At 42.8% G+C, this 26,912-nt stretch overlaps 1 protein-coding gene and 1 long non-coding RNA gene across 10 annotated transcripts in view; one reads left to right on the forward strand and one right to left on the reverse strand.

Annotated features, from left to right (window-relative positions):
- Positions 1–26,912, reverse strand: part of CALD1 (caldesmon 1) — a 189,771-nt gene that overhangs the window by 34,575 nt on the left and 128,284 nt on the right. For 7 of the 9 annotated variants that reach the window (XM_056517189.1, XM_056517188.1, XM_056517193.1 and 4 more), the window contains one exon: positions 624–749. In XM_056517189.1, the coding sequence (XP_056373164.1) occupies positions 624–749 (126 nt within the window). Of the gene's footprint in view, positions 1–623; positions 750–7,312; positions 7,369–25,149; positions 25,397–26,912 lie in introns of those variants that run through there. The other 2 variants (XM_056517191.1, XM_056517194.1) reach the window with 2 other exon arrangements.
- On the forward strand, positions 7,463–12,193 carry LOC130267413 (uncharacterized). Its single transcript, XR_008843180.1, has 3 exons — positions 7,463–7,634; positions 7,983–8,039; positions 11,965–12,193. It is a non-coding gene; the product is annotated as an uncharacterized LOC130267413 (long non-coding RNA).

Raw genomic sequence — 26,912 nt, forward strand, 5'->3', positions numbered from 1 at the left:
TATTTGGGGACCTACAACTATATATGGGGGCAGTATAGGGGCCTACAACAATATATGGGCCAGTACAGGGGCCTAAAACTATATATAGGGGCAGTATAGGGGCCTACAACAATATATGGGGCAGTATAGGGGCCTACAAATATATACAGGGCAGTTTAGGGGCCTACAACTATACATGGGGGCAGTATAGAGGCCTACAACTACATAAATAGGGGCAGTATAGGGGCCTACAACTATACATGGGGGCAGTATAGAGACCTACAATTATATATGGGGGCCTACAACTATATATGGGACAGTACAAGGGTCTACAACTATATAATGGGGGCAGTATAGAGGCCCACAACTATATATCGGAGCAGTGTAGGGGCCTACAACTATATAATGGGGGCAGTATAGAGGCCTACAACTATATAAATAGGGGCAGTATAGCGACCTACATCTATACATGGGGGCAGTATAGAGGCCTACAACTATATATGGGGGCCTACAACTATATATGGTGCAGTATAGGGCCTACAACTATATATCGGGGGGACTACAGCTATATATGGGGCAGTACAAGAAAAAAGATGATTAATTATATTTTAATGTAATAAAGAACATAAGCAGTCTAGATTTACCTATTCTGAGTACCATCATGCCCTTCACCGTCATCCTTGTTCAGCCGTTGCCGTTCCTGGCGAGCTCGCCGACGCCTTTCTCTTGCAGCTTCTTCTTCATCGTCGTCATTTCTCTGATAGGTTGCTCTACAATATAAGAAAGAGCTGGGTAAGGACAAACCGCAAATAATACAACTCCGCCTTAGATTATAGACTAGTGATCTCCAAACTCCGGCCCTCCAGCTGTGGCAAAAGTACAACTCCTAGTATGCCCGGACAGCCGAAGGCTGTCCGGGCATACTAGGAGTTGTACTTTTGCAACAGCCGGAGGACCACAGTTTGGAGACCACTGGTATAAACCAATCTGGTGATCCACAATGGTCTACAGAATTTTTTTAATGCCCCCCTAGTACCAGATACCATTATCAAACAAAAGTATTCAATGTCCCAGTGGGAATGTTACCCTTGTACTGACCCCCAAAAACCAGACAATAAAAATGACAATTTATGAAAACAATAGTATTGCTCGTAGCAACCAACCACATGAACCTTTGAACTATGCAACCAACCAAGAACCCACTTGGCCATCAAAGGGCAAACATTTCACGGGGTCAAAAAGTCAAAAACATTGTCCAAACATCTCAGGCCGCACATGGACACTGAGTCCTACCAGCCACCAGTATCCCATAGCAGAAGGTCAAAAGCTAATGATCACGTTCGGCCATCAGGAAGAATTATGGGAAAATAGGCTTTCACATATATATATAAAAAAAATACAAAAAAAAAAATAACTCTGGATGATTTCGAAATTTTAAGAAAACCCCCCAAACCTGTAATCCATCTCTTCTCTCCTTCCCTCCTCATGCCGGCTGCTCTTCAAGGCAAAGGATACAGTTTCACGGCTGAAGCTGTTTCCCTTTTTCTCAGGGCCGATACCTAATCTGTTTCATTAAAAATGTATGTGAGGAAAAGCAATCCATATAAAATATTGGAGGGCCTCCGCCCGGGTCACTTTCTCAGGCATTTAGGTGCTCTTACTTGAAAAGGGTAAAGGAGAAGGTCTCGAGTGCTTCTATGTTGTCTATCTAAAGCCTTTTCCTCGTTGAGGAGCCGAAAATGATCATCGAATGTCTTGGTGTATAGCTGGAGGAAGGGGTTAATATTAAAGGGGTACTCCAGTGGAAAACTGGCATGTTTGTGGGGGGCATATATATGGTCTCAGTATAGGGGCCAGTAAATATATATGGGGGCAGTGTGGGATCTACAACTGTATATGGGGGGCTACAACTATATATGGGCAGAATGTGGGCCTACAACTATATATGGAGGCAGTACAGGCGCTTACAACTATATATGGGGGCAGTATAGGGGTCTTCAGCTATCTATGGGCGCCATATAGTGGCCTACAACTATATATGGGGGCAGTATAGGGGCCTACAACTATATATGGGGCAGTATAGAGGCCTACAACTATACATAGGGGCAGTATAGGGGCCAACATCTATATATGGGGACAGCATAGGGGCCTTCAACTATATATTTGGGAAGTAAAGGGGCCTACAACTATATATGGGGTCAGTATAGAGGCCTACAACTATATATGGGGGCCGTATAGGGGCCTACAACTATATATGGGGGCAGTATATGGTCCTACAACTATATATGGGGACAGTATAGAGGCCTACAACTATATATGGGGACAGTATAGGGGCCTACAACTATATATGGGGACAGTATAGAGGCCTACAACTATATATGGGGACAGTATAGGGGCCTACAACTATATATGGGGACAGTATAGAGGCCTACAACTATATATGGGGACAGTATGGAGGCCTACAACTATATATGGGGCAGTACGGAGGCCTACAACTATATATGGGGCAGTACGGAGGCCTACAACTATATATGGGGCAGTACGGAGGCCTACAACTATATATGGGGCAGTATAGAGGCCTACGACTATATATGGGGCAGTATAGGGGCCTACAACTACGGTATATATGGACACATGAGAGAATTGATAATTATAACCAATAACCTGATGGGTCCTCAGGAGATGATCGTCGTAGCTGCTCTCTACTATGGTTACTACATGATGGTGATCAAAGCAATAAGGCTAAAAATGGGTGGTCTTTTTGGGACAATTTAAATTTATTAGAAAGGTGTCATAAAAATAAAGGTAATCTTGCTGTTGGGGCTCTGCTTGGATCTCTTAAAGCAAGTGCTCAATTTCTCTACAGCTCCTCCACAGGGAAGATGAGAAATTACACCCAAGTTTTCATATACTTTGTGTATCAGTTTTTCATTACTTTTATTCATCAAGCATTGGTCTCCAACGTCTCCAACGGCTGTCCGGGCAGGCTGGGAGTTGTAGGTTTGCAACAGCTAGAGGTCCACACTTTGGAGACCACTGATTTAAAGTATATGCTAGAGTTTCATAACTTTATTTGCATAAACTGCAATACTCATCAGAATCTGCTTGATATTTGCCCCTTTAGGCCCTTTTGTACTTTATCACTCACAGGATTGAATGTTCGGTTTTGCCCCCGGTGACAATGGGCACCTTTATCATACAGGTGGCATGACCTCACCGGAGATAGGAATTGCTTCATGTGATTTTATCTACGTGACTCATGGAGGGAGGACGGAGATCTGGGATTTCACATGAGAAAAAAAAAACTCACTACGAAAAGCTACATCAAAAGACTAAGAATGAAAAATAAACTACAAAGTGTGATAGAGACAAAAGGGGAGATTTATGAAAACCTGTCCATAGGAAAAGTTGCTGAGTTGCCCATAGCAACCAATCAGATAACTTCTTTCGCTTTTGAAAAGGCCTCTGAAAAATGAAAGAAGTTATCTGATTGGTTGCTATGGGCAACTCAGCAACTTTTCCTCCGGACAGGTTTTCATAAACTTTCCTCTACTCTAGAACTTTTTATGTCTATTAAAGGGGTACTCCCCTGGAAAACTTTTTCTTTAAATCAACTGGTGCCAGAAAGTTAAACAGATTTGTAAATCACTTCTTTTAAAAAATCTTAATCCTTCCAATACTTTTCAGGGGCTGTATACTAAAGAGAGATCCAAAAAAGAAATGCATTTCCTCTGATGTCCTGACCACAGTGCTCTCTGCTGACCTCTGCTGTCTATTTTAGGAACTGTCCAGAGCAGCATGTGTTTGCTATGGGGATTTTCTCCTGTTCTGGACAGTTCCTAAAATGGACAGCAGAGGTCAGCAGAGAGCACTGTGGTCATGACATCAAAGGAAATGTATTTCTTTTTTGATTTATCTTTAGTATACAGGCCCTAAAAAGTACTGGAAGGATTAAGAATTTATATTAGAAGTGATTTAAAAATCTGTTTAACTTTCTGGCACCAGTTGATTAAAAAAAAATTATAATAAAGTTTCCCACGGGAGTACCCCTTTAAAGGGGTACTGCAGTGGAAAGCAATTTTTTTTTTTAAATCAACTTGTGCCTGAAAGTTAAACAGATTTGTAAATTACTTCTATTAAAAAATCTTAATCCTTCCAGTACTTATCAGCTTCGGTATAAAATTGAGAAATTTGTGAATTTCTTTCCTGTCTGACCACAGTGCTCTCTGCTGACACCACTGTCCTTGTCAGGAACTGTCCAGAGTAGGAGCAAATACCCATAGAAAACCTTTCCTGCTCTGGACAGTTCCTGACACGGACAGAGGTGTCAGCAGAGAACTTCACAAATTTCTCTGTAGTATACAGCAGCTGATAAGTACTGGAATGATTAAGATTTTTAAATAGAAGTAATTTACAAATCTGTTTAACTTTCTTGCACCAGTTGATTTGACATTTTTTTTCCCCACCGGAGTACCCGTTTAATAGGCAGCATTTCTGACACTGCATACGGGGGCACTCTGCTGACACTGTTTATAATAAGTGGCACTTTGCTTAATGTGTTTATGGGTCTGTTTATGGGGGAGCACTCTGTTTAGTTTGTGTATGGGGCACTCTACTGATACTGTTTATAGGAAGGGCACTCTACCTCGTCGTTTTAGGGTAGGATTCTAAGTCTGTGGGGGCACTCTGCTGAGACAGTTTATAAGAAGGACACTCTGCTTAGTGTGTTTATGGGTTCACTACTTTGAGTCTGTTCATGGGGGAGCACTCTGTTGTGTTTGTTTATGGGGCACTCTACTCACAAAGTTGATAGGAAGGGCACTCTACACAGTCATTTTAATGGGAGGACTGTACTATTTTTGGGGGAACTCTGCTGAGCTGTATAGTTTGTATATAGAGACATTCTGCGTAGACTTGTTTTATGGGGGCATTCTTCCGAATCTGTTTAGGGGAAAGCAAGCCACATAGTTTGTTTATTAGGGCATTCTGCTAAGTCTGTTTATGGGGGCACACTTCTAAGACTGTTTATGAATTATGGGACTGTGCGGAATCTGTTCAGTTGGCGAGCAGTTTCTGGGCACTCCACGGACTTGGTTTATGGGCAAGCCACACTACTTAATATGTTTATGGGGGCACTCTGCTGAGACTGTTTATGGTGGGATTGCGGTGAATCTGTTCAGTAAGGGAGCACTCTGCTTAGGTTGTTTATGGGGGCATTCTGCTTAGTGTGTTCATAGGGGAAGCATTCTACTTATTCTGTTTCTAGGGCACTCTACTTAAATGGTTTGTGAACAGGGCACATTACTTTAGGCTGCGTTCACACGGCCTCCTAGACCCGTCCCGTACTTCTCCCGTCGAAAATAAAAACAGACTTTAAAAAAAGGGACTATAACGGATGCAAACAGATGTTATCCATTTTTTTTCCCATTATTGTTCAGTTACTAAACCCAAAAAACATTTTTTTTGTTCTGAGCATGCTCAGAAGTAAAAACGGATCAAAAAACGGATTGAAAAGGCAGATGCAAACGAATGACATTAAAGGTCCATTTTCCATAGACTTCAATGTTAAATTTACTTTATCCGTTTTTTTTGGACGGAAGAAAAAAGACTGCATGTGCCATTTTTTCTGCCGTCAAAAAAAATTGAAAAGAGTGCATGGGAATGGGATTTTTTAAAAACTTTTTTTAATCCATTTACAGCCTAAAAGAACGGAACTGAAACGAGGATAAAAAAAAAAACAGGGACAGACAGCCATGTGAACGCACCCTTAGTCGGTATATGGGGGCTCTCTGCTAAGGCTGTTTATGGCAGGACTGTGCTGAATCTATTCAGTAGTGGAGCACTTTGCTTAGTTTATAGGGGCACCCTGCTGAGACTTTTATCAGTGGGATGCTGCTGAGATTGTTTATGGGAAACACCCTGCATCGTTTATTGGGGCACTCTGCTTTGTTTATGTATGGGGCACTCTGATTAATCTGTTTATAGGGGCATTCTGCTGACATTGTTTATAGGGTCACTCTAATGGGGAAACACTCTGCTGACATTTTCTATGGAGGACACTCTGCTTCGATAGATAAGGTGGTACCCTAACAGCATATCAATATTGTTTTTACACCATTCAGGGTTTCTGGAAAAAAGGTGACCCTTTACATAGTTACATACATAGTTAGTACGGTTAAAAAAGACATACGTCCATCAAGTTCAACCAGGGAATTGAAGGGTAGGGGTGTGGCGCGATATTGGGGAAGGGATGGGAATTTATATTTCTTCATAAGCATTAATGTTATTTTGTTCCAGGAATGTATCTAATCCTGTTTTAAAGCTATTAATTGTTCCTGCTGTGACCAGTTCCTGAGGTAGACTGTTCCATAAGTTCACAGTTCTCATGGTAAAGAAGGCGTGTCGCCCCTTGAGACTAAACTTTTTCTTCTCCAGACGGAGGGAGTGCCCCTTCGTCCTTTGGCCAGTCTTAACCTGCATCTTTTTTATTTTTTTGCCTCAAACAGTGCCACTCCTGGCTATGCCTGGTATTGGATCTCAGCCCTATTAACTTGAATGCTGCTTAGCCGCAATGGTAAAACCAGCCTATGAACAAGAGCGGTGCTGTTGCGGAGAATAAAAATAAAAATCGTTTTGTAACCAGAATTCGTGATGATCTAATAACTGAATCCTCGGTTAGGAAGTGAGAACATGTCAGTCATGGCCGGAGGGAAATGTTTAATTCGGATAACTTGGCATTGACTAATCCTAAAAACAAAAAAAAAATGACACATGCCATAAAACAGTCATTACACATTGGCGAGCCAGGCGGCGGCCTACCTGCCAAGCCCCACCTCACCCCCATTAATCAGCAGCTTGCAGAATAGTCACACGCTGATTCTTTTTTCTTGCATCACCAAAAGAGTCGAAAACTTTTCCCTTATTAGGACAATGTCTGTGTTACAAAAAAAGAAGGAAAAAAAATCTCCCTAAGAATCATTACCGTGACGATGAGCATGTGTTTGGAAAGTAGAATATAGTAAAAGGTCATGAACAGACGGTTATCTGCCCCCCCCCCCCCCCATTACACGAGCTGATTCACTCAATTGAAACAATATGTTTAGCCTTGGTGAAACATTGATAAAGGTTAGGACCAGAGCAGGGACTTCTGGGATATCGTATTGTCCCAGCAGCAGTTTTATATAGTGGTTTAATTCCTCGCAAATTCCAAGAACGACAGAGAGAGGAATTCTGTAAAAAAAAGACTGATTTGTTCTTCTTGGAGCTCATGAGCGTAGGGATAGGGTTTCTTTGTAAGTGCCGTAAATGTAGATTGGGGGAGATTTATACAGACCTGTCCAGAGGAAAACTTGCCCAGTTGCCCATAGCAACCAATCAGCTCGTTTCTTTAATTTTTAACAAGGCCTCTGCAAAATGAAAGTAGCGATCTGATTGGTTGCTATGGGCAACTGGGCAACTTTTCCTTTGCTCAGGTTTTGATAAATCTCCCCCATTGTGTTGTAGGCCGGAAGGTGCTTATAAGGGCATATATCTAGGGGGCGCTATCACTTTATCGTCAATGGGGGATCTTTAGGACACCCTCAGATGGCGAGTACTAAGGTCAACTTCTCAATTTGCTATGTAGGCTAGTTTTATTGGTCCCAGTGGTTAGACCTGTAAGCATTTTAACAAATTTCTAATTCTGTGTGTATATATATATATATATATATATATATATATATATATGCTTGTAACAAGAAACAATCCACACCTGCACTCACCGCTAGGGTACCGCAACTCCGGCTTGTCTCATCCGATTCCTCTTATCAAAGACCGGGCATCTCAGATGTAATGGCGCTCAGAAGAAGGCCTTCTTCTGAGCGCCATTACTTCTGAGATGCCCAGTCTTTGATAAGAGGAATCGGATGAGACAAGCCGGAGTTGCGGTACCCTAGCGGTGAGTGAAGGTGTGGATTGTTTCTTGTTACAAGCATTTGTCTGAACGTATTTACCTTTTCACCTAGCACCACCAGTGGGACCTTTTTCGTACTGGGTGACCTGTCAGGAGTCTACCTCCATATGTATCCTTTATAGCACATTGTGATTAACACCATACCAAGTTAGCAGTGCCGCTCCGTCTGGGCACTCTGCTTAGTGGTACTCTGCAGAGTCTGTTTATAGGGAGCACTCTGCATTGTTTATCTGGGCACTCTGGACTCTTAGTGTATGTTCCCACTACACGTGTCGCTGAATCTCCGCTCGCGGAATTCAGCGAGCGGAGATTCAGCCTGCCAGCCAGCAGCAGAGGTAGGGCCGCACGGCACTACGCTGTTACCATTGACGGCTATGCAGTACTCGTGGACTTTTGAGCAAAGAATGAACATGTTGCCACCGCTGAAATTCCACAGTGTGAATGGGTCTCGCGGAAGACCCATTCACACTGATGCTAACGTTTCACTGTGTGGAATTCCACTCACAGAATTCCGCTCACGGAATTCTGCGGGAATTCTGCAGTGTGAACATACCCTTAGTCTGGTCATAGGGGAATTCTGCTGACATTGTTTCTGGGGCACTCTGATGACACTATTCATGGGGAAACACTCTTCTTGCTTAGTCTGCTGGCAAGGTCTATGCAGACCATTTGCATATTTTGATACAGGGGGACTCTAATAGCAGTTACAAGTCCTGGGCCTGACTGTGGGTCTAAAGACTTGAAGTGACAGATGCCCAGTTCAGGAGTATTAGACGCACTACCGGTACAGGCCTTAAAGGGGTACTCCGCTGCTAGACATCTTATCCCCTATTAAAAGGATAGGGGATAAGATGTCTGATCACGGGGGTCTCGCTGCTAGAGCCCCCCACGATCTCCCACGTTCTAAACGCCTTTTTCCCGTAGCAGTGGTCGTGACGTCATGGCCACGTCCCTCATGCCGGCACGCCACGCGTCCTCCATTCATGCCCATGGACATGAATGGAGGGGGCGTGGCGTACTGTCACAAGGGGCGTGACCATGACATCAAGATCATGGCCTCTAACTCCAAGCGTTCTGAACAAAAAGTTCAGAACACTGGAGCACCGGAGTAACCCTTTAAGGCCTAAATGTGGACTCAAAAATCTCACGTTTGGGGAATATGGCAGCCGGCGGGTTAATTTGGCCACTGCCGTATCCTTGATGTTTCCGTGCTGTAACCTTTTATTTCAATAAGCGGGACAGAGTCTGCTAGTTACTTCGGTCGAGTCATTTTCAGACAGTGTAATTTCAGGCTGATCTAAGGGAGCATCCCATGTGTCTCAGTGGTTGTCAAAAGATGTTCCATTTTATCAGTCATACTGACTCCAGTGGTGGATCCGTGGGGGGGGGGGTGGGGATGGTGGATCCGGGGGGGTCAACAGGGCAATTGTTGGGCGAACTATACTGCCAACCTACTGTGGGGGAGCTACAATCAAATGTAGGGAACTATGCTGCCTACCTAATGTGGGGAAACTATGCTACTAATCTAATGTGGGGGAACTATGCCACCAACCTAGTATGGGGGAACTGGGAACTATGCTGCCTACCTAGTGTGGGGGAACTATGCTGCGTACTTAAGGGGGAACTCCACTGCTCCAGCGTTCTGAACATTTTCTTCCGAACCCTGGGTGCGAGCTGCGAGGGTTGGGACATCATAGCCGCGCCCCTTTTACCATCACACCACGCCCCCTCAATGGGATGGGGCATGTCGACCAGCGCATTATACTCTGATAGTGCCCATCCTGAGACTATACTCTAGATCTGCCCCTGACTGACTCTAGCCACGGTGTGAGAACCCGTGCTCACAATACCGCTCTATAAAATCTCACTGTTTTAGTGTGAGTTGCCCTTTAAATCAATGCATAGAATAGCTTCCCAACAGAAGCTGCGGATTAACAGTATATACACCCCTTATCCTTTAATAAGGAGATTAGCAGGTGACAGCCATGGAATATTATGCGCGGTGCATGCCGGCACGGACACCCGCTGAGAGGAATTCCATGGCTTTCATATTATTATTTGCATTATGTGATATCGTAGCTGTCATCGCGCACGCAAAACAGTCATTAAGATTCTTCTGTCATCTTGTAAGATTAAACCCACACCCACCGAGAGGCTCCAAGATGTTACGTCTGGTCACAATCACTTTTTTGGCAGGTAAAATTACTTTAACGTGTCAGAATCTGTCTCTCATGTCTGCCTCGAACATCTTTAAAGGGGTACTCCGCTGCCCAGCATTTGGAACAAACTGTTCCGAACGCTGGAGCCGGCGCCGGGAGCTCGTGATGTCATAGCCCCGCTTCCTCATGACGTCACGCCCCGCCACCCTCATTGCAAGTCTATGGGAGGGGGCGTGACGGCTGTCACGCCCCCTCCCATAGACTTGCATTGAGGGGGCGGGGTGTGACTTCATGAGGGGGGGTGGGGCGTGACATCAAGAGCTCCCGGCGCCGGCTCCAGCATTCGGAACAGTTTGTTCAAAACGCTGGGCAGCGGAGTACCCCTTTAAGAAGCCTTACGAAGACAACGGTGAGGGGGAGGGATTTATCAAACTTTCTGAGCAAATTTGAGAATTGCACAAACGTTTATGATTATTTCTTTTGCCATCCTTGCCACTTTTTCAAAAAGTGTGACGGGTGAGGTGTCGAGGGGGTGTGGCTGTGGCGGCCCACCTGGGGTTTGTTTCCCCTTCCTGCCCTCTCTATGACTGTAATTTCTCCACCCCTTGCAGTTCCTTTAGGGCAGGGCATCCAGGTTTTTAAAGGGGTACTCCGCCGGAAAACATTTTTTTTTGTTTTTTTTTATCAACTGGTGCCAGAAAGTTAAAAAAAAAATTGTCAATGACTTCTATTTAAAAACCTTAATCCTTCCAGTACTTATCAGCTGCTGTATGCTCCACAGGAAGTTCTTCTCCTTTTGAATTTCTTTATAGTCTGACCACAGTGCTCTCTGCTGACATCTCTGTCTCAGGAACTGTCAAGAGCAGGAGAAATTTGCTATAGGGATTTGCTTCTGCTCTGGACAGTTCCTGACATGGACAGAGGTGTCAGCAGAGAGCACTGTGGTCCAACAGAAAATAAATTTAAAAAGAAAAGAGCTTTCTCAGCAGTGTACAACAGCTGATAAGTACTGGAAGGATTTAGATTTTTTTAATAGAAGTAATTTACAAATCCGTTTAACTTGCATTTGGCACCAGAAAAAAAAAAAATAATGTTTTGCAGCAGAGTACCCCTTTAACAACATGGTCTGTGGTATGTACACCTTTGCATGTTTGTATGTAAATGAGACTTTCAGAACCTTTTTAAAGGGAACGCGTCACCTAGATTTGTTTCCCTGATTAAAACCAGATACTAAAATCTGTTTCTAATCTGTTTCTATTTTCTGATTGTAATATTATTTTATTTATTTTTTAGTTCATTATTATGGGGGCTGCCATCTTGCCTGTGCTCTGTCCATGTGAGGAACTGTCTGGGGCAGGATAGGTTTGCTATGGGGATTTGCTTCTGCTATAGACACTTTCTCACATGGACAGAGGTGTCAGCAGAGAGCACTGTGGTTAGACAGGAAGTAACTACACAACTTCCTGCAGCTTATGTAAGATTTTTACATAAAAGTAATTTACAAATCTGTATAACTTTTTTGGCACCAGAGGATTTAAAAAAAATAAAAAAAATTCCCACTGAAGTGCCCCTTTAACAAACATGGCTGCAAGTAGAGATAAGGAGTGTCCATATATATTTGGCGCCTCTTATCCCTTGTGTATAAAATGATCAGACTGGACATATCCATCCTGTTCAATATCAGGGCAGTATTGGGCATGAAATCTGTGATGAATTTAATGTCTATGGTTAAGTAAATGGGGCTTAACTGCAATACCAGACATGGCCACTATAAAAAGAGTGGCGCTATTTAAAAAAAAAATTATAATTTTACAAATTGAATCTCATTTATCCCATTAACTCTTAATTTTTTTTTAACCCTATGGAGTATGCCAGGTGCTCAGGTAGCAGCAGCTGTGCGAGAACGGCCAGACAACAGGCCCTTGTTCTGGCCCAGCACATTCTGTTTCGGCCACATGTTTATTTGCTGTGACCCAGTGTCATCTCCTGACTTTCAACCATTTCACATCAAATCTCCTGCAAATTACCCACAAGGTCTGGAAGAAACTGCTGCTTTCACCTGAAAGGGCTCCCGTCCCAGCATGCACCATGCCTGAGATCTCCGCTGGGCTCCGAGTTGTGAAAATAAACACTTGCAACAAAAGTGCATTGTTTCCTCGCGCTGTGCGGCTTTTGGGACATTTCTGTTTTTCTTTGCGCTGGGATATAGTTTCGTGCCAGACTTCATTCTCACCTAAGTGACTTTGACACATTGGGATGAGATGGTCCTTAAAGGGGTACTCCGGTGGAAAACTTTTTTTTTATTTTTAAATCAACTGGTGCCAGAAAGTTAAACAGATTTGTAAAGATATTTGTAAAGATTTGTATAAAAAAATATTAATCCTTCCAGTACTTATTAGTGGCTGTTTATTACAGAGGAAATGCTTTTCTTTTTGGATTTCTCTTCTGTCACGACCACAGTGCTCTCTGCTGACATCTCTGTCCATTTTAGGAACTATCCAGAGCAGGATAAAATCCCCATAGCAAACATATGCTGCTCTGGACAGTTCCTAAAAATGGACAGCAGAGGTCAGCAGAGAGCACTCTGGTCGTGACAGAAGAGAAATCCAAATTGAAAAGCATTTCCTCTGTAGTATACAGGCAATAAAAAGTACTGGAAGGATTAAGATTTTTTAATAGAAGTAATTTACAAATCTGTTTAACTTTCTGGCACCAGTTGATTTAAAAAAAGTAGGGTACTCCACTGGAAAACATATGTATCAACTGGCTCCAGAAAGTAAATTACTTCTATATAAAAATCGTAATCCTTCCAGTACTGATCAGCTGCTGTATGCTCCAGAGGAAGTTATTTTCTTTTTTAGTTTATTTTCTGTCTGACCACTATGTCCATGTCAGGGACTGTCCAGAGCAGGAGAGGTTTGCTATGGAGATTTGCTCCTACTCTGGACAGTTCCTAAAATGGCCAGAGGTGTCAGGAGAGAGCACTGTGGCATCAGAATAAATCCCTGGATCAACATTCTGTCCCTAAATATCTAGTATACATAACCAGCAATGTTATTATTCTCCAAAAATGCATCTAGACCTCTTTTGAATTCTTTTACAGAGTTCCTCATGACCACCTCCTCTGCTCTTACAGTAAAGAACCCCCGTCTGTGCTGGTGTAGAAACCTTCTTTCCTCAAGACGTAAACAGGGCATGGGAGAGATCTCTGTACTGTCCCCTGATATATTTATACATAGTTATTAGGTCTCCCCTAAGCCTTCTTTTTCTAAACTAAATATCCATTAGTCAGAGGAGAGAAACAAGCTGAACAAGGATCTGTCTGCATACACTAATCTCTTCATCGAAGTTAGTGCTGGGTGGCTATCATGTCACCCAAAGTTTCTCATTTGTCCCTCCAGGAATTGTGCTGCAACCAGAGTTTGTGTGTGAAACACCACAGTCATCAAACCTGTGTAGATCCTCATGACTGTCTGCATTGTATCTGCATTAGTCACTACACACACACACATGCGCGCACTCAAAGCACCACAGAGACTTTCCATTCAGTAAAGCTGCTGCAGCTGTCACGCCCCCTTCCCATAGACTTTCATTGAGGGGGCGGGGTGTGATGTCATGAGGGGGGTGGGGCTATGACATAAGCTCCCGGCTCCAGTGTTCGGAACAGTTTGTTCCAAACGCTGAGCAGCGGAGTGCCCCTTTAAGAGACAGTGACCAAATATCAATTTATCTACAAGCTGTAACATCCTATTCTGTGTGAGAGAAACTGTATTATATTGGATTCGCACAAGAAGTTCCAGTAAAGTGTTAAAATAGTTTCACGGAATCCTGGTGTGCAGAGGTCTCATTCCTGCACTTTACACTATAGGAACAATTGAACAAGTTTAGGTTTGCTACACCACCCTGCCATGGGACATAACAGCTGAAGGACTACAACTCCCAGCTGACTTGCACAATAGTGCTTATCAACCCCATGGTCACCATATAAATATATCCAACAGTCTGTATTTGAAAACTATAAACCGGACCACTAACCACCACTCCAGTGGCAGATGTTTGGGGATCAGACAGTTGGATGTCACCCTTCCCGATCTTTTGTTCTCATGAGAGATAACACAACAATGGAGATGTCTGGCAGCAGCTCATTCCACTTTTTAGAACTCCAGAGAAAAAAATGTTTTCAACTGGTGCCAGAAAATTATATAAATTTGTAAATTACTTCTATTTATAAATCTTAAGCTTTCAGTACTTATCAGCTGCTGTATGCTCCAGAGGAAGTTGTGTAGTTCTTTCCAGTCTGACCACAGTGCTCTTTGCTGACACCTCTGTCCATGTCAGTAACTGTTCAGAGCAGGATAGGTTTGATATAAAGATTTTCTCTTACTCTGGACAGTTCCTGACATGGACAGAGGTGTCAGCAGAGAGCACTGTGGTCAGACTGGAAAGAACTACACAACTTCCTCTGGAGCATACAGCAGCTGATAATTACTGGAAGGATTAAGATTTTTACATAAAAGTAATTAACTGATCTGCACCAGTTTATTTGAAAATATTTTTTTTACCCTTTCAAGAACCTATACACACTCATCCGAGATGAGCATGCGTGTAATGGAAGGCGGGTTGGGCCAAACGCACACTACTAATCAACGCTATTCAACGCTAAGTTCCTACACAGTTTTATGGGACATTTAAAAAATAAAAAAAATAAAAAAATTTGAGAATTTTTTTTCCCCCATTCAATTCAATTTGGACCAAAATCTCTTGGATTGTCTACTGCCAGAAAAAAAAAGTCAAGGTATGGATTTTCTTATATATAAAAGAGGTTACATTTATGTTCAACACATAAAAATAACTAAATAAAATAAATAAATATACAGTATAATGAAATTCTAAATACATTTTTTTTTATTGCTATTTTTAGGTGTTGAACATGTGCAATATTTATTTTTTAAGGCTTTTTTTTTTATTAATTAAATTATATTTTCGTTATTTATTGTAAATATACAGTATAATGAAATTACAAATAATTTTTTTTTTATTGTTATGTGTTGAACATGTGCAAAATTAATTTTTTTATGCTTTTTTTTTATTAATTAATTTATTATATTTTCGTTATTTATTTTTTAATTTAGTTATTTTTATGTGCTGAACATGGGCATAAATTTAAATTAAAAAAATTAATAAATGAAAATATAATAAATAAATTTAAAAAAGCATTGCAAAATACAAATACATAAAAAAGCTGATAATATTTATCAGATATTGATAGCAATCACAGGTTATAAATATATTTTTTAGATTATTTTTCATATCGTCTTAGCGCAGAAAGTGAAAGTGATCCAATGCTGTACACCCGAGCCCTTCTATTTAATTAATGGATTAGGTGCGCTGTAAAGTTTCCCCTGAATTCCAGAGTTTTATCTGGTGACCTCTGAACGCATACCAGTGTCAGCGGTCCGAGAGGCAGTGCACAAATGCATAAAATAAACACCTTCCAAAATATACATCCTGAAAAAACAGGAATGATGCATATCATTATATTTTAATGTATGAGATATTTGCTCTATTTTGGCAATGGGGCAGTTTGATTATGGTACTATCCCCAAAACTACTGCACCCCACCCCCACCCCATTGTAATTTGAACACCTGTCATGTGGAGCATACAGCAGCTGATAAGTACTAGAAGGATTAAGATTTTTAAATAGAAGTAATTTACAAATCTGTTTAACTTTTTGGCACCGGTTGATTTAAAAAAAAATTGTTTTCCAACGGGGTCCCCCTTTAAAGAAGATATTTTGAAGACACACTGCTGCTGGGTACCTAGGGAAGAGGGGACATCTCTACACTGATCAGATTTACCAAGAGACAGATACCATTCAAGAGAGTTAGTGACGACACGTTAAAGTGGTATTCTAGGAATTTTTTTATTTGACTATGCTACAGGGGCTGTAAAGTTAGTGTAGTTCATAATATAGTGTCTGCACCTGTGTGTGACGGTTTTATCACAATTCTTCTGTGATTTTCACCCCAATATTTATTTTTAACAGCATACAAAATGACTGTTGTCTCAGATTTTTCCTAGGTTGCAATGCGGCCGAGACCTGACTCACTGGTCAGCTGAGGACAGGGAGCCTTTCTGCTTCAATGGGTGGAGGGATCGCTTGGTGGGAGAGAGATCAATCTGCAACTAATGCAACAGCTGTAGGCACCCTGATTGAAAACCACAGGTCTTTTGAATGGATGCAGCTCATTTATGTTTCAATAGGTGGGGTGGCTGATGTGTGGGAGGGAGGAAAATGGAATTATGGGATTTGTAGGCAAAAGAAGAAAACTCAAACAGGAAATACCAGTTCACATTTATCCTAATCATGTCCATTACTGTCTGCCTGGTACGTACTAAAATCCCCTTATGGTGGAGAACCCCTTTAAACAAGTGACCAGACAGAGTAGCTGTTATCCTAAACCAAAAACGCAGGAAAGGAGAAGATCGGCCTAGTTGACATCTGCTGCCAGCCACCACAATGTTCTTCTGATGTAAGTTTATAAGACAGTGCCTCTCTGTATACAGATGTGGTAATAATCAAGCGCCTGCACCAAAATGACCTGCTAGAACTTTACCAAACTGGGCCACCCACATACACTACCTGCCAGGAACACTATAGCCAGGTGAGCTCCATTTACATGGGACACATGGTTTGGAAGTGGGAGTTTATGGTTATCATAAAAAAAAAAAACAGGCCCAGCCTTCACCCAGCTGTAAAAGTGGTTTCCGCTGTGCCATGGGATTAAGCACAATGGTGACCATTATGCATATGTGCTGTCCCAGTACAGGATATAGTCCTGTACAGTACTTAGGCCCTGTCAGGTTGAGTCCCTCTGTGTCCTAGGGGCTCTCCTGCAGCGTCTCCCCCATAGTGTTATATGTATTATGTATAATCACACGATACTGTTCTCATATGTTCAAGTCACATGTTTTGTTACCCAGAGAGCACCAGCTAAACAGGTGACATGCAGCTTGACCTATAGGCTCCTTGCTCAGCCCCCTTTATAAGAGGGGGAGGTACTACAATCTCTCTCTCTCTCTTTGATCATTCATTGCTCTTCTCTGCTGAGGTCAAGTTCAGTCCAGACGTCTCGGAGCCAGTGTCCAGCACATCTGGGGGCCTCCAGCCTAAATTACAGCCACAAGTCAGTGAATCAAGTCATCTCTGTCTGCTGTCCTCATCTTCAGCCAAGTCAAGTCTATTATAGTCAGCGTGGCTGTCCTAAAGTCTGTCATAGTCACTGCAAGTCCCAGCAAGCTGTGAGGTCCCCTGTGTTACTGGTCACCTTTCTGGGATCCTGGCCTAGCTGTAAAGACTGTAACACCTGTCTACCTCAGTAAAGCTACTGCCTAACTAGGACTAGCGGAGCTACCTTCAGATGGTTACTTAGGCAAACCACGCCTTGGCGTCATGAACATTTAGGGGTTAATACCATCTGCCCCTGGGCTACAACATCTGCCCCATACACCTCACATCGCACTCCCGTGGCTCACCACACATTTTTAGGGAATATTTAGACCAGATTTACACAAACACAATAGGGCATGTTTCTATGCTTAATTGTGTCTGCAAATCTAAGTCCTGTCACTGGTTTAGTTGTGACTATAGCATTAAAGGGATTGGGATTTGCGACCCTAATATGAGTAAACAAACTCCCATGTGAAGCCCACCTTAAAGGGGTATGCCGTCTGATCTGATCTGGGGGTCCCAGCGGCGACATCCGATCCCAGTCATCCGATGTCTGTGGGAAGTGGCTCCAAGCTTCTGTGTTCAGAAAGCCAGGGCTATGAATAGGGGGATAAGATGTCTAGGGACGGAGTACCCCTTTAAGGCACTTTTAGAAAGGTCGATTATTGAGCAAAAGGGCGATCAGCAGACCAAAGAAATAGCAGGTGTTTTGCACCTGAAACGTGTCTTTTCCCGTTCCACCATCCTGCTGTGCATGTCGTTTATGGCATGAATGCCAAAGTTTTAATGCTGCATTGGCGCGCTGGAGTTTCTTCTTGTTCTAATATATCAAATAAATAGTTTAGATATCCTCATAACTACCTGTACAATAAAAATATAATCTTACTAAAATAAAAATAAAAATACATAAATAAAAAAAAAATCTAAATGTAATTTTTTTCATCATCATCATCAATAATAATAATAATAATAAATTATACAAAATTAATACAGCTCCATGAACCTAAACTTAAAAAAAATAAAATAAAAAAAAGTTACGTTCTACACAATGCAAACAAACGAAACAAACAAAAAAAAAACTATTTAGGTGTCAAAGTTCCAACAAAATCTATCTGCTACTTCATAGTGGCAATGAAACGGTTAACCTGCCATAGAAGAGGCTGATCTGGGGTCATTCTAACCAGGCAGTGCCCTATTATCCTATTATAATTAGATTATCAAAGTACACAGAACATTCAGCTACATAAGTTTAAAGCCGAAAAACCAAGCATGAAAATAATAACATATAATGGGGCCATCGAGAAAAGAAATTGTAGAGTAAAAGTAATGTATACACACACATACTGTACCTACATACACAGGAAATGAATACATACATAAACACATACCTACATACACAGGAAGTATATGTATACATGCACACATACATCCAGGGACAAGAAATACATATACTGTAACAAGTATACACAGGATATACATGCAAACACAAAAAACTATAAAATGCACACATATACACACTGGCCCCGATTTACTAAAATCCGAGTGTTCTTTCTGGAGTGTTTTAGATTTCACTCCTCTTTTTCTAGGAGCTGATTTACTAATATGTCACACATACTCCGAGTTAAAAGAAAAAAACTAAAAAACATGGGTACAGAATACAAATCATCAATAGCATGTGCCAAACCAAACAAGCAAAACACAATATTTAACGGGAATTAAGCAACAAAATAGAACTAAAGAAATTAAATGGACTTATCCCATCTAATATGGGATGTTTAAACCCCCCCCCACAAAAAAAAAAATATACATATACAATTTAAGGCATATTTTTAAGTTTAAAATGCATTGCATATTCTAAAAATCCTTGTGTAGAACTGTAAAACAATGAGAAAAAAATAAATAAATAAAATTGTTTAAAGGAAAACTGTCAGATATTTTCTCCCGCACTATCCTGGTTGATAGTGCGGGAGACACTGATTCCAATGAGCCCTACCTTACCCAGATCCGCCCGGCCGGCCGCCCGCAATTGTAGTTTTATTCTATGTGTATATCTTGCTTTAACTGGCATGGGCGGGGCTTCTGCAGGTTACCTGGCACTGGCGTCAGCGCCGCTTATGACTATTCATCCCCCCTCCCTTCAGTTAGGAGCGGCGAAGAGAGGGAGAACTGGGGGGAGGGGTGGGGGGGGGGGGGGGAGAACGGCCGGGCGGATCCGGACAAGGTAGGGTTCGTTGGAATCAGCGTCTCCTGCACTATCCACCAGCACCTGTGGAGAGTGCGGGAGAAAATATCTGACGGTTTTCCTTTAATCACTCCCCACCACGTTAAAGGTGTACTACCATGCTGACAACCTATCCCCTATCTAAAGGATAGGGGATAAGTTGCCTGATCGCGCGGGGTCCCACCGCAGGGGACCCCCGCAATCTCGCACGCAGCACCCCGCTCTCATCAGGCCTCGGAGCGAACATCGCTCCGGGTCTGATGACTGCCGATCACGGGGCCGTTGAGGGCCGGAGCGTGACGTCACATGGGGGCAGAGCTGTGACGTCATGCTCCGGCCCTCAATGTAAGTCTATGGCAGGGGGTGAGACAGCTGTCTCGCCCCCTGCCATAGACTTGCATTGAGGGGTGGAGCGTGACATCACACGGGGGCGGAGCTGTGATGTCACGATCACTGGCCCGGATGTTCGCTCCGGGGCCTGATGAGAGCAGGGTGCTGCGTGCGAGATCGCGGGGGTCCCCAGCGGCGGGACCCCGTGCGATCAGGCAACTTATCCCCTATCCTTTAGATAGGGGATAAGTTGTCAGCACGGTAGTACCCCTTTAAGCTGTGCGTTTTCCAAAATCACTCACTTTTGGTAGTTTTTACACATCCTCTTGGCTGTCTGTTTTTCAGCAAACACAATTCCCACAATTTACAGAGTGTTTTCCAACTTACTCGGAGTGTTTTCAGCATTTTGTTGGGACCACTCCCCTTTTAACAAAAACCACGCCCATTTTTTAGATAAAAAAAAAACTCAGAGTGTTTGCAAAACAGTCGGTTTTGCGGTGTAAATTTTGGGCGCACGGTCGCTGCAACAGAAATTTTGGTGCACAAACAGATAAAAACAGTCGGGAATCCTTTAGCAAATGAGGGCCTCTCTGTCTTACACAACACATCCACAAAAATGCAGACATACACACACAACTACAAGAAATATGTACATACACTAATAAACAGAAAGTAATTCTACAGCATCTCCAATAACAGTGCCAGACTGCACCATCAGAGAGTAATATCCAACTCATTGCTAGGAGGCGCCATCACTTTATGATTGTTGGGGAGACCTCTACCAATCTGGAGAAAGCAGGGGCTGCCGCCCCTTCACTGTTTTTCATTGGACAGAGGAGCCCCCAGGTATACAGCTGTATGGCCCCATTCTTCTTCAGGATCGTTGGTGGTCCCTAGTGGGATGGGATTACCCCTGACTGTCCCCATAACAGTGCCAGGCAGAGAGTGCAGAAAATAACTAAAAACAGGGTGGACAGCGTCTCATGTAGTTCTGCGGGTATGCAATAAGTAAACTCACCTGATCCCTACAGGTCTCACCTGGTAGAACCCATGGGTTCAAGCATATCTACCCTAGAAAGAGATCTGATTTGGCGTGAGGCCGTGTAATGGCGGTCTAGTGTACCGACTGGTAACCCGTGCTGGCACCCGTGTAGAAAATTAAGAGAGCAGGAAAAGAAGACAGTGTTGCAGGCACCAATAATGTATAGTGAAAAAAACAAGTAAATAAAACAAAGTGATAAAATTACCAATTTATGTGTTTCGAGAGTAATCGCTCCCTTCATCAGATTTGAATGTGTCTAATAAAGGGAGAGACTGATGACTGTATCAGAAGAGTGGCGATTAGGGGCACAGAGCTTAGGAGAAAACCTCAGGCCACATCCTGACTCATGAGACCCCCTGATCGTGCTGCGGGGGGGGGGGGGGGGGGGTCCGTTGAGTCCCCTGAACCCCTGGCAACTGTCTTTTTTTACCCTTTAGATGCTGGGATCAGCATGGATCATGGCATTTAAAGGGATTAATGAGCCAGATTGCTGATGTTCCTCATGAAACATGACGTGTTTCAGGAGTAATCTCTCCCTTCATCAGGTTGGGATGTATCTAATGAAAGGAGAGCTCACTCCTGAAACATGTAATTGGTAATTTTATTGTTTTATTTGTTCTATTTACTCGTTTTTATACTGTACTGAATCGGTGTTAATAAATTTGACTAAAAAGAACTTCTTGGATTAGACGGCAAATCCTTTGAGCATCGCCTGCAAGGGTGTCTTCTTTTCCTGCTCTCTTCAGGTAAAGAGTGTACACATAGATAATGCTAGCAAGATGATGCACCCTCTACCAATGCCAAGCTAACTGATATGCCCTACTGAAAAAAACTGAAAAAAAAACAAAACCTCAAAACAATTATTGTAATTCTCGTATTGTCTCCAGCATTCTCCAGCTCCATGTTCACACACCAGTTATACCATTTCATAACAACTGTGGTCACGGCTCCCCCGTACTGGCACCACACAAGGCTCTATAATTATACCAGACCCTAATCTGTGCCAGTCCCTGGATAATTTTATACCAGATTGTAGGTTCCTCTACCAAAGACTGATTGTAAGTGGTCCCAACGCTGAGCATCCAATGCTATACACCCAGGAAGTACAGGAAGCTGAGATATGAGAAGCTTTTTGATGGGGTCTTCGCACTTGAGAACTGCTTTTGATGGTCCCTGTGCTGCCCGTGACGAGTCACCTTCCTCTGACTATTTTTGACCCCATAAAGTCTCAAGATTCAATTGAACACATAACGATGAGTCACACTGCGCTCAGCGTATCGCCGGCTGCAGCTATGTCCCGCCTCAGGTGGTGATAGGCTGAGCACACTGTCATGTAAGACCCTGGGCCCGCCTTCCACCTACTGCCCAGGCTCTGAGGCGGGACATCGCTGCGGCTGGCGATATGGTGAGCGCAGTATGACTCACCATACCCAGGAAGCAGGAAGAAGACCAGCACCGGAGGACCGAGACACCGATATTGGCGCAATGGAGGAAAGTAAGAAGGTGAGTTAAAGTTTTTTTTTTAGTTTTTAAAACCCAGGCACCGAGGTAATGGAAACATTTTCAGTACAGTTCTTTTTAAAGGGAATCTTTCAGCTCTAGATCAGGGCTAAAGTTCCAAAGAAGTGGTGCTGAGCAGCCTCCTATCCCTCCACCCTTCCATGCCTTGATTGATTGATGTACACAGCTCAGTTCTGGATTGCACATCAATCACTCAAAGCAAGGAGGAGTGGGGGAGGGAGGAGGCATGCATGCTGCAGCTCATTTGTGCCCTGAGCATGATCTAGAACTCTAGAACTGACAGATTCCCTTTAACACTCTTTATATCTTACAGCAGTGTTTTTCAACCTGTGGCTCTTTTGCTGGTGCAAAACTACAACTCCCAGCATACCCTGCACGTGCAAACACGGCTTGAATAGAAAGACAATCCTCCTCTACCATGACATCAGCCATCAAGGGAAAGTCAGGAGGCTCCCATATTCATTAGATCGGTGCTCTCCAAACTGTGACCCTTCAGATGTTGCAAAACTACAACTCCCAACATGTCCAGACAACCTTCGATATGATAGCGCAGGTTGAAGGTTGCCTGGGCATGCTTGGAATTGTAGTTTTGCAACATCCACAGTTTAGAGATCTCTGCATTAAATGGTTGACCAGTCCCACCGAAATCAGCAGTTGCAATAGAGAACACTACAACAGTAGAACCAATCCCATCCATGAACATCAGATCTATACATACAAAACAGTCCCTTACAAGTTGCTTGTAAAACTACAACTCCGATCCTGCCACTGTCTTCCTAGCTTGCCATTACAGTAAAATTCCTTTCTCAGTTTCTATGCATTCCATACAGATGTAGCAGAGCTGGGTAACAGGTAAGTGAATGTAATAGCAATCTCACCTGCAATCCTATGTATATTGAAATGCATGGAGCAAACTCAGCTCTGCTATAATGCAATGCACAATAGCTGAAAAGAAGAATGCTACAACAGTAGAAAAACATCACACCCATATGTTACGGGGTAATTCTTGTAAAACTATAACTCCCATATTTCTTTTAACTCATTACTTCTAGACCAGTGTTTCCCAACCAGAGTGCCCCCAGCTGTGGCAAAACTACAACTTCCAGGATGCCCAGACAGCCAAAGTTCACACGATTTTATACTATTCTTGCAAACTACAACTCCCAGCATGAAGTTCTAGTAGAACTATAACTACTATCTTTCTATCAGCTCCTTACTTCTCAATCATGGTTCCTCCAGCTGTGGCAAAACTACAACTCCCAGCATTCCCGGACAGCAAAAGGCTGTTCCAATACTATAACTGCAAGAAGTTGTAGTTTTGCAACAGCTGGAGGCACCCTGGTTGGGAAACACTGGTCTAGTTCATACTTGCAGACTACAACTCCCAGCATGACGTTCTTGTAGAACTATAACTCATCTTTCTACTATCTCCCCACTTCTAGATGAGTGTTTCCCAACCAGAGTGCCTCCAGCTGTTTTGCAACAGCTGGTTGGAAAATGTTGGTCTTTCGACTAGCTCCATACTTCTAGAGTAGTGTTTCCCAACCAGTGTGCCTCCAGCTGTTGCAAAATGACAACTCCCAGCATGCCTGGACAGCCTTCGGCTGTCCTTGCATGCTGGGAGTTGTTGTTTTGCAACAGCTGGAGGCACCCTGGTTGGGAAACACTGGTCTAGTTCATACAATTTTACATTTGCAGACTACAACTCCCAGCATGAAGTTCTTGTAGAACTATAACTCATCTTTCTACTATCTCCCTACTTCAAGACGAGGGTTTTCAAACCAGAGTGCCTCCAGCTGTTTCAAAACTATTGCTGGGAGTTGTATGTTTTGCAACAGCTGGTCTGGAAATGTTGGTCTTTCGACTAGCTTCCTACTTCTAGAGTCGTTTTTCCCAACCAGGGTGCCTCCAGCAGGTGCAAAACAACAACTCCCAGCATGCCTGGACAGCCTTCAGCTGTCCGGGCATGCTGGGAGTTGTCGTTTTGCAACTGCTGGAGGCACCCTGGTTGGGAAACGCTGGTCTAGTTCGTACGATTTTACACTTGCAGACTACAACGCCCAGCATGACGTTCTTGTAGAACTATAACTCAGCTTTCTACTATCTCCCTACTTCTAGATGAGTGTTTCCCAACCAGAGTGCCTCCAGCTGTTACAAAACTGTCACTGGGAGTTATAGTGTTGCAACAGCTGGTTGGGAAATGTTGGTCTTTCTACTAGCTCCCTACTTCTAGAGTAGTGTTTTCCCAACCAGGGTGCCTCCAGCTGTTGCAAAACTACAACTCCCAGCATGCCCGGACAGCCAAAGGCTGTCTGGGCATGCTGGGAGTTGTAGTTTTGCAACAGCTGGAGGCACCCTGCTTGGGAAAATACTGCGATATACAAGTAATAACTGCAGATAATAAATCTATTCTCCATTTCAATCCATCCTCAACAGATGTAGCAGCGTTAAATCCTATTATGCACAATTAATGTATAGATGTAGCAGAGCTGATGTTGCTACCGCTTTCATAAGACTATGCAGTCCTATATTAAAAATAAAAATAATATATATATATCAGTTTTTTTTTTCAAATCACATACTGCGATTCGCAACATCTGTGCCAATTGACCAACTCAGCTCTGCTACATCTGCAATAGTAAAATAGAACCTCTGAGCTGTAACAATGCCCAGGTTAGAGCCAGAACGGTTGCAAGCAAAGTTAATAACTCACTTGGAAAGGGCGGAGAGGCCGTGCCTGCTGTAGGATCTGCTGATCATTTCGCCTTGTGACTTCTCTCCTTTCCCCAAAAAGTTTTCATTAAGAACAATGCAAGATGGGCCGAGACAATGTCATATTCCTTCCAAGAGCTGCAACCCCGGCAGGATGCTCTGCAACACCTAGGCATTCGCCTTGCCCACCAGCCTATGACGACAGCGCCTGCCAAGCTTGACCCACCACTTTTTATCACATGATCTCATAGGCGAATACTCCCCCCCCCCTCCTTTCCCTTTTTTTTTGTTACCGTAATCACCCTAGTAGAAGTCCTACACTCTTTGTCTTCTATTTCTCCCTTAAACCCCCTACCTCCCCCCCCCACCACCACCACCACCTTCTCCACCGCCGCCCCCCACCCCCCTTGATAATACAGGAATGTGTACGCCAAACTCTTACGTCAGCTGAGAAAAATTGCACTAAATATTTTTCAGGTCTGTTATCTGGGAAGCACAAAAAAAAAAAAAAAAGAAAGAAAAAAAAAATTTCGTAATTCTTCATACGAGGCTTCTTTACCGAACATCTTTAGTCAATTTAAATTGTTTTACCTATAGGCGTCTGATAATCTATGTAAATGTTCCTGAATTGTTGGCCAATTAAATATTTGCTTTGTGCGTCCGGGGTCGAGAATTTAGGGTTTAGTATCTAGTTCAGTCTAGCCATTATGGGCATTCTTGTATATATTAAATTTGAGTAGCAGTATTAGTCCAGTGATGCAGATGCAAATCAAAAAATTTTGCAATTTCTTGTATATATATATATATATATATATATATATGTATATATACATATATATATATATATATATATATATATATATATAAACAGGAGAATACAGCAGCACACAGCTAGCACAAAGATACAGATACAACATGAAATGCTATATTGCTACAATGCAAAAAATGCAAAAATTGAGGTGCTTTGCTCACCATTTGGCCAAATAGTTTGGACCATCCCACCGTGATAAGGTGACCTCATTGAGACGGACCCTACACTGTGAATGTGACTCTGTGCAATCAGTTACCAAACTTGTAAGGTCTGAAACATCTAGCACCTTATAAGGGTGGCTACCTCCATGTTGGTTCCTGCACCCTACCATCTTATTAACACCCATCATGTTTTATCTGTATCTTTGTGCTAGCAGTGTGCTGCTGTATTCTCCTGTTTATGTATATTTAGCCTAGCAGCGTGCGCCTATATGCTGGGTCCATGCAGTAGTTTGGTATCAGTATGTGCTGGCCAACTTATCCTTTTTTGTGTTATTTACATATGGGGGAGTGGCTACCTCCATGTTGGTTCCTGCACCCCACCCATCTTATAAGGTGCTGGATGTCTCAGACCTTACAAGCCTGGTAACTGAGGCACATTCACAATGTAGGGTCCGTCCTAATGAGGTCACCTTATTGCGGTGGGATGGTCCAAACTATTTGGCCAAATGGTGAGCAAAGCACCTACATTTTTTCATTTTTTGCATTGTAGCAATATAGCATTTCATGTTTTATCTGTATCTTTGTTGTGCTAGCAGTGTGCTGCTGTATTCTCCTGTTTATGTATATTTAGCCTAGCAGCGTGCACCTGTATGCCGGGTCCATGCAGTAGTTTGGTGTCAGTATGTGCTGGCCAACATATATATATATATATATATATATATATTAAATTTGAGCAGCCGTATTAGTCCAGTGATGCAGATGCAAATCAAAAAATGTTGCAGTATCTTGTAA

This window comes from Hyla sarda, chromosome 4, assembly GCF_029499605.1.
Source record: "Hyla sarda isolate aHylSar1 chromosome 4, aHylSar1.hap1, whole genome shotgun sequence".
Classification (NCBI taxonomy): Eukaryota; Metazoa; Chordata; class Amphibia; order Anura; family Hylidae; genus Hyla; species Hyla sarda.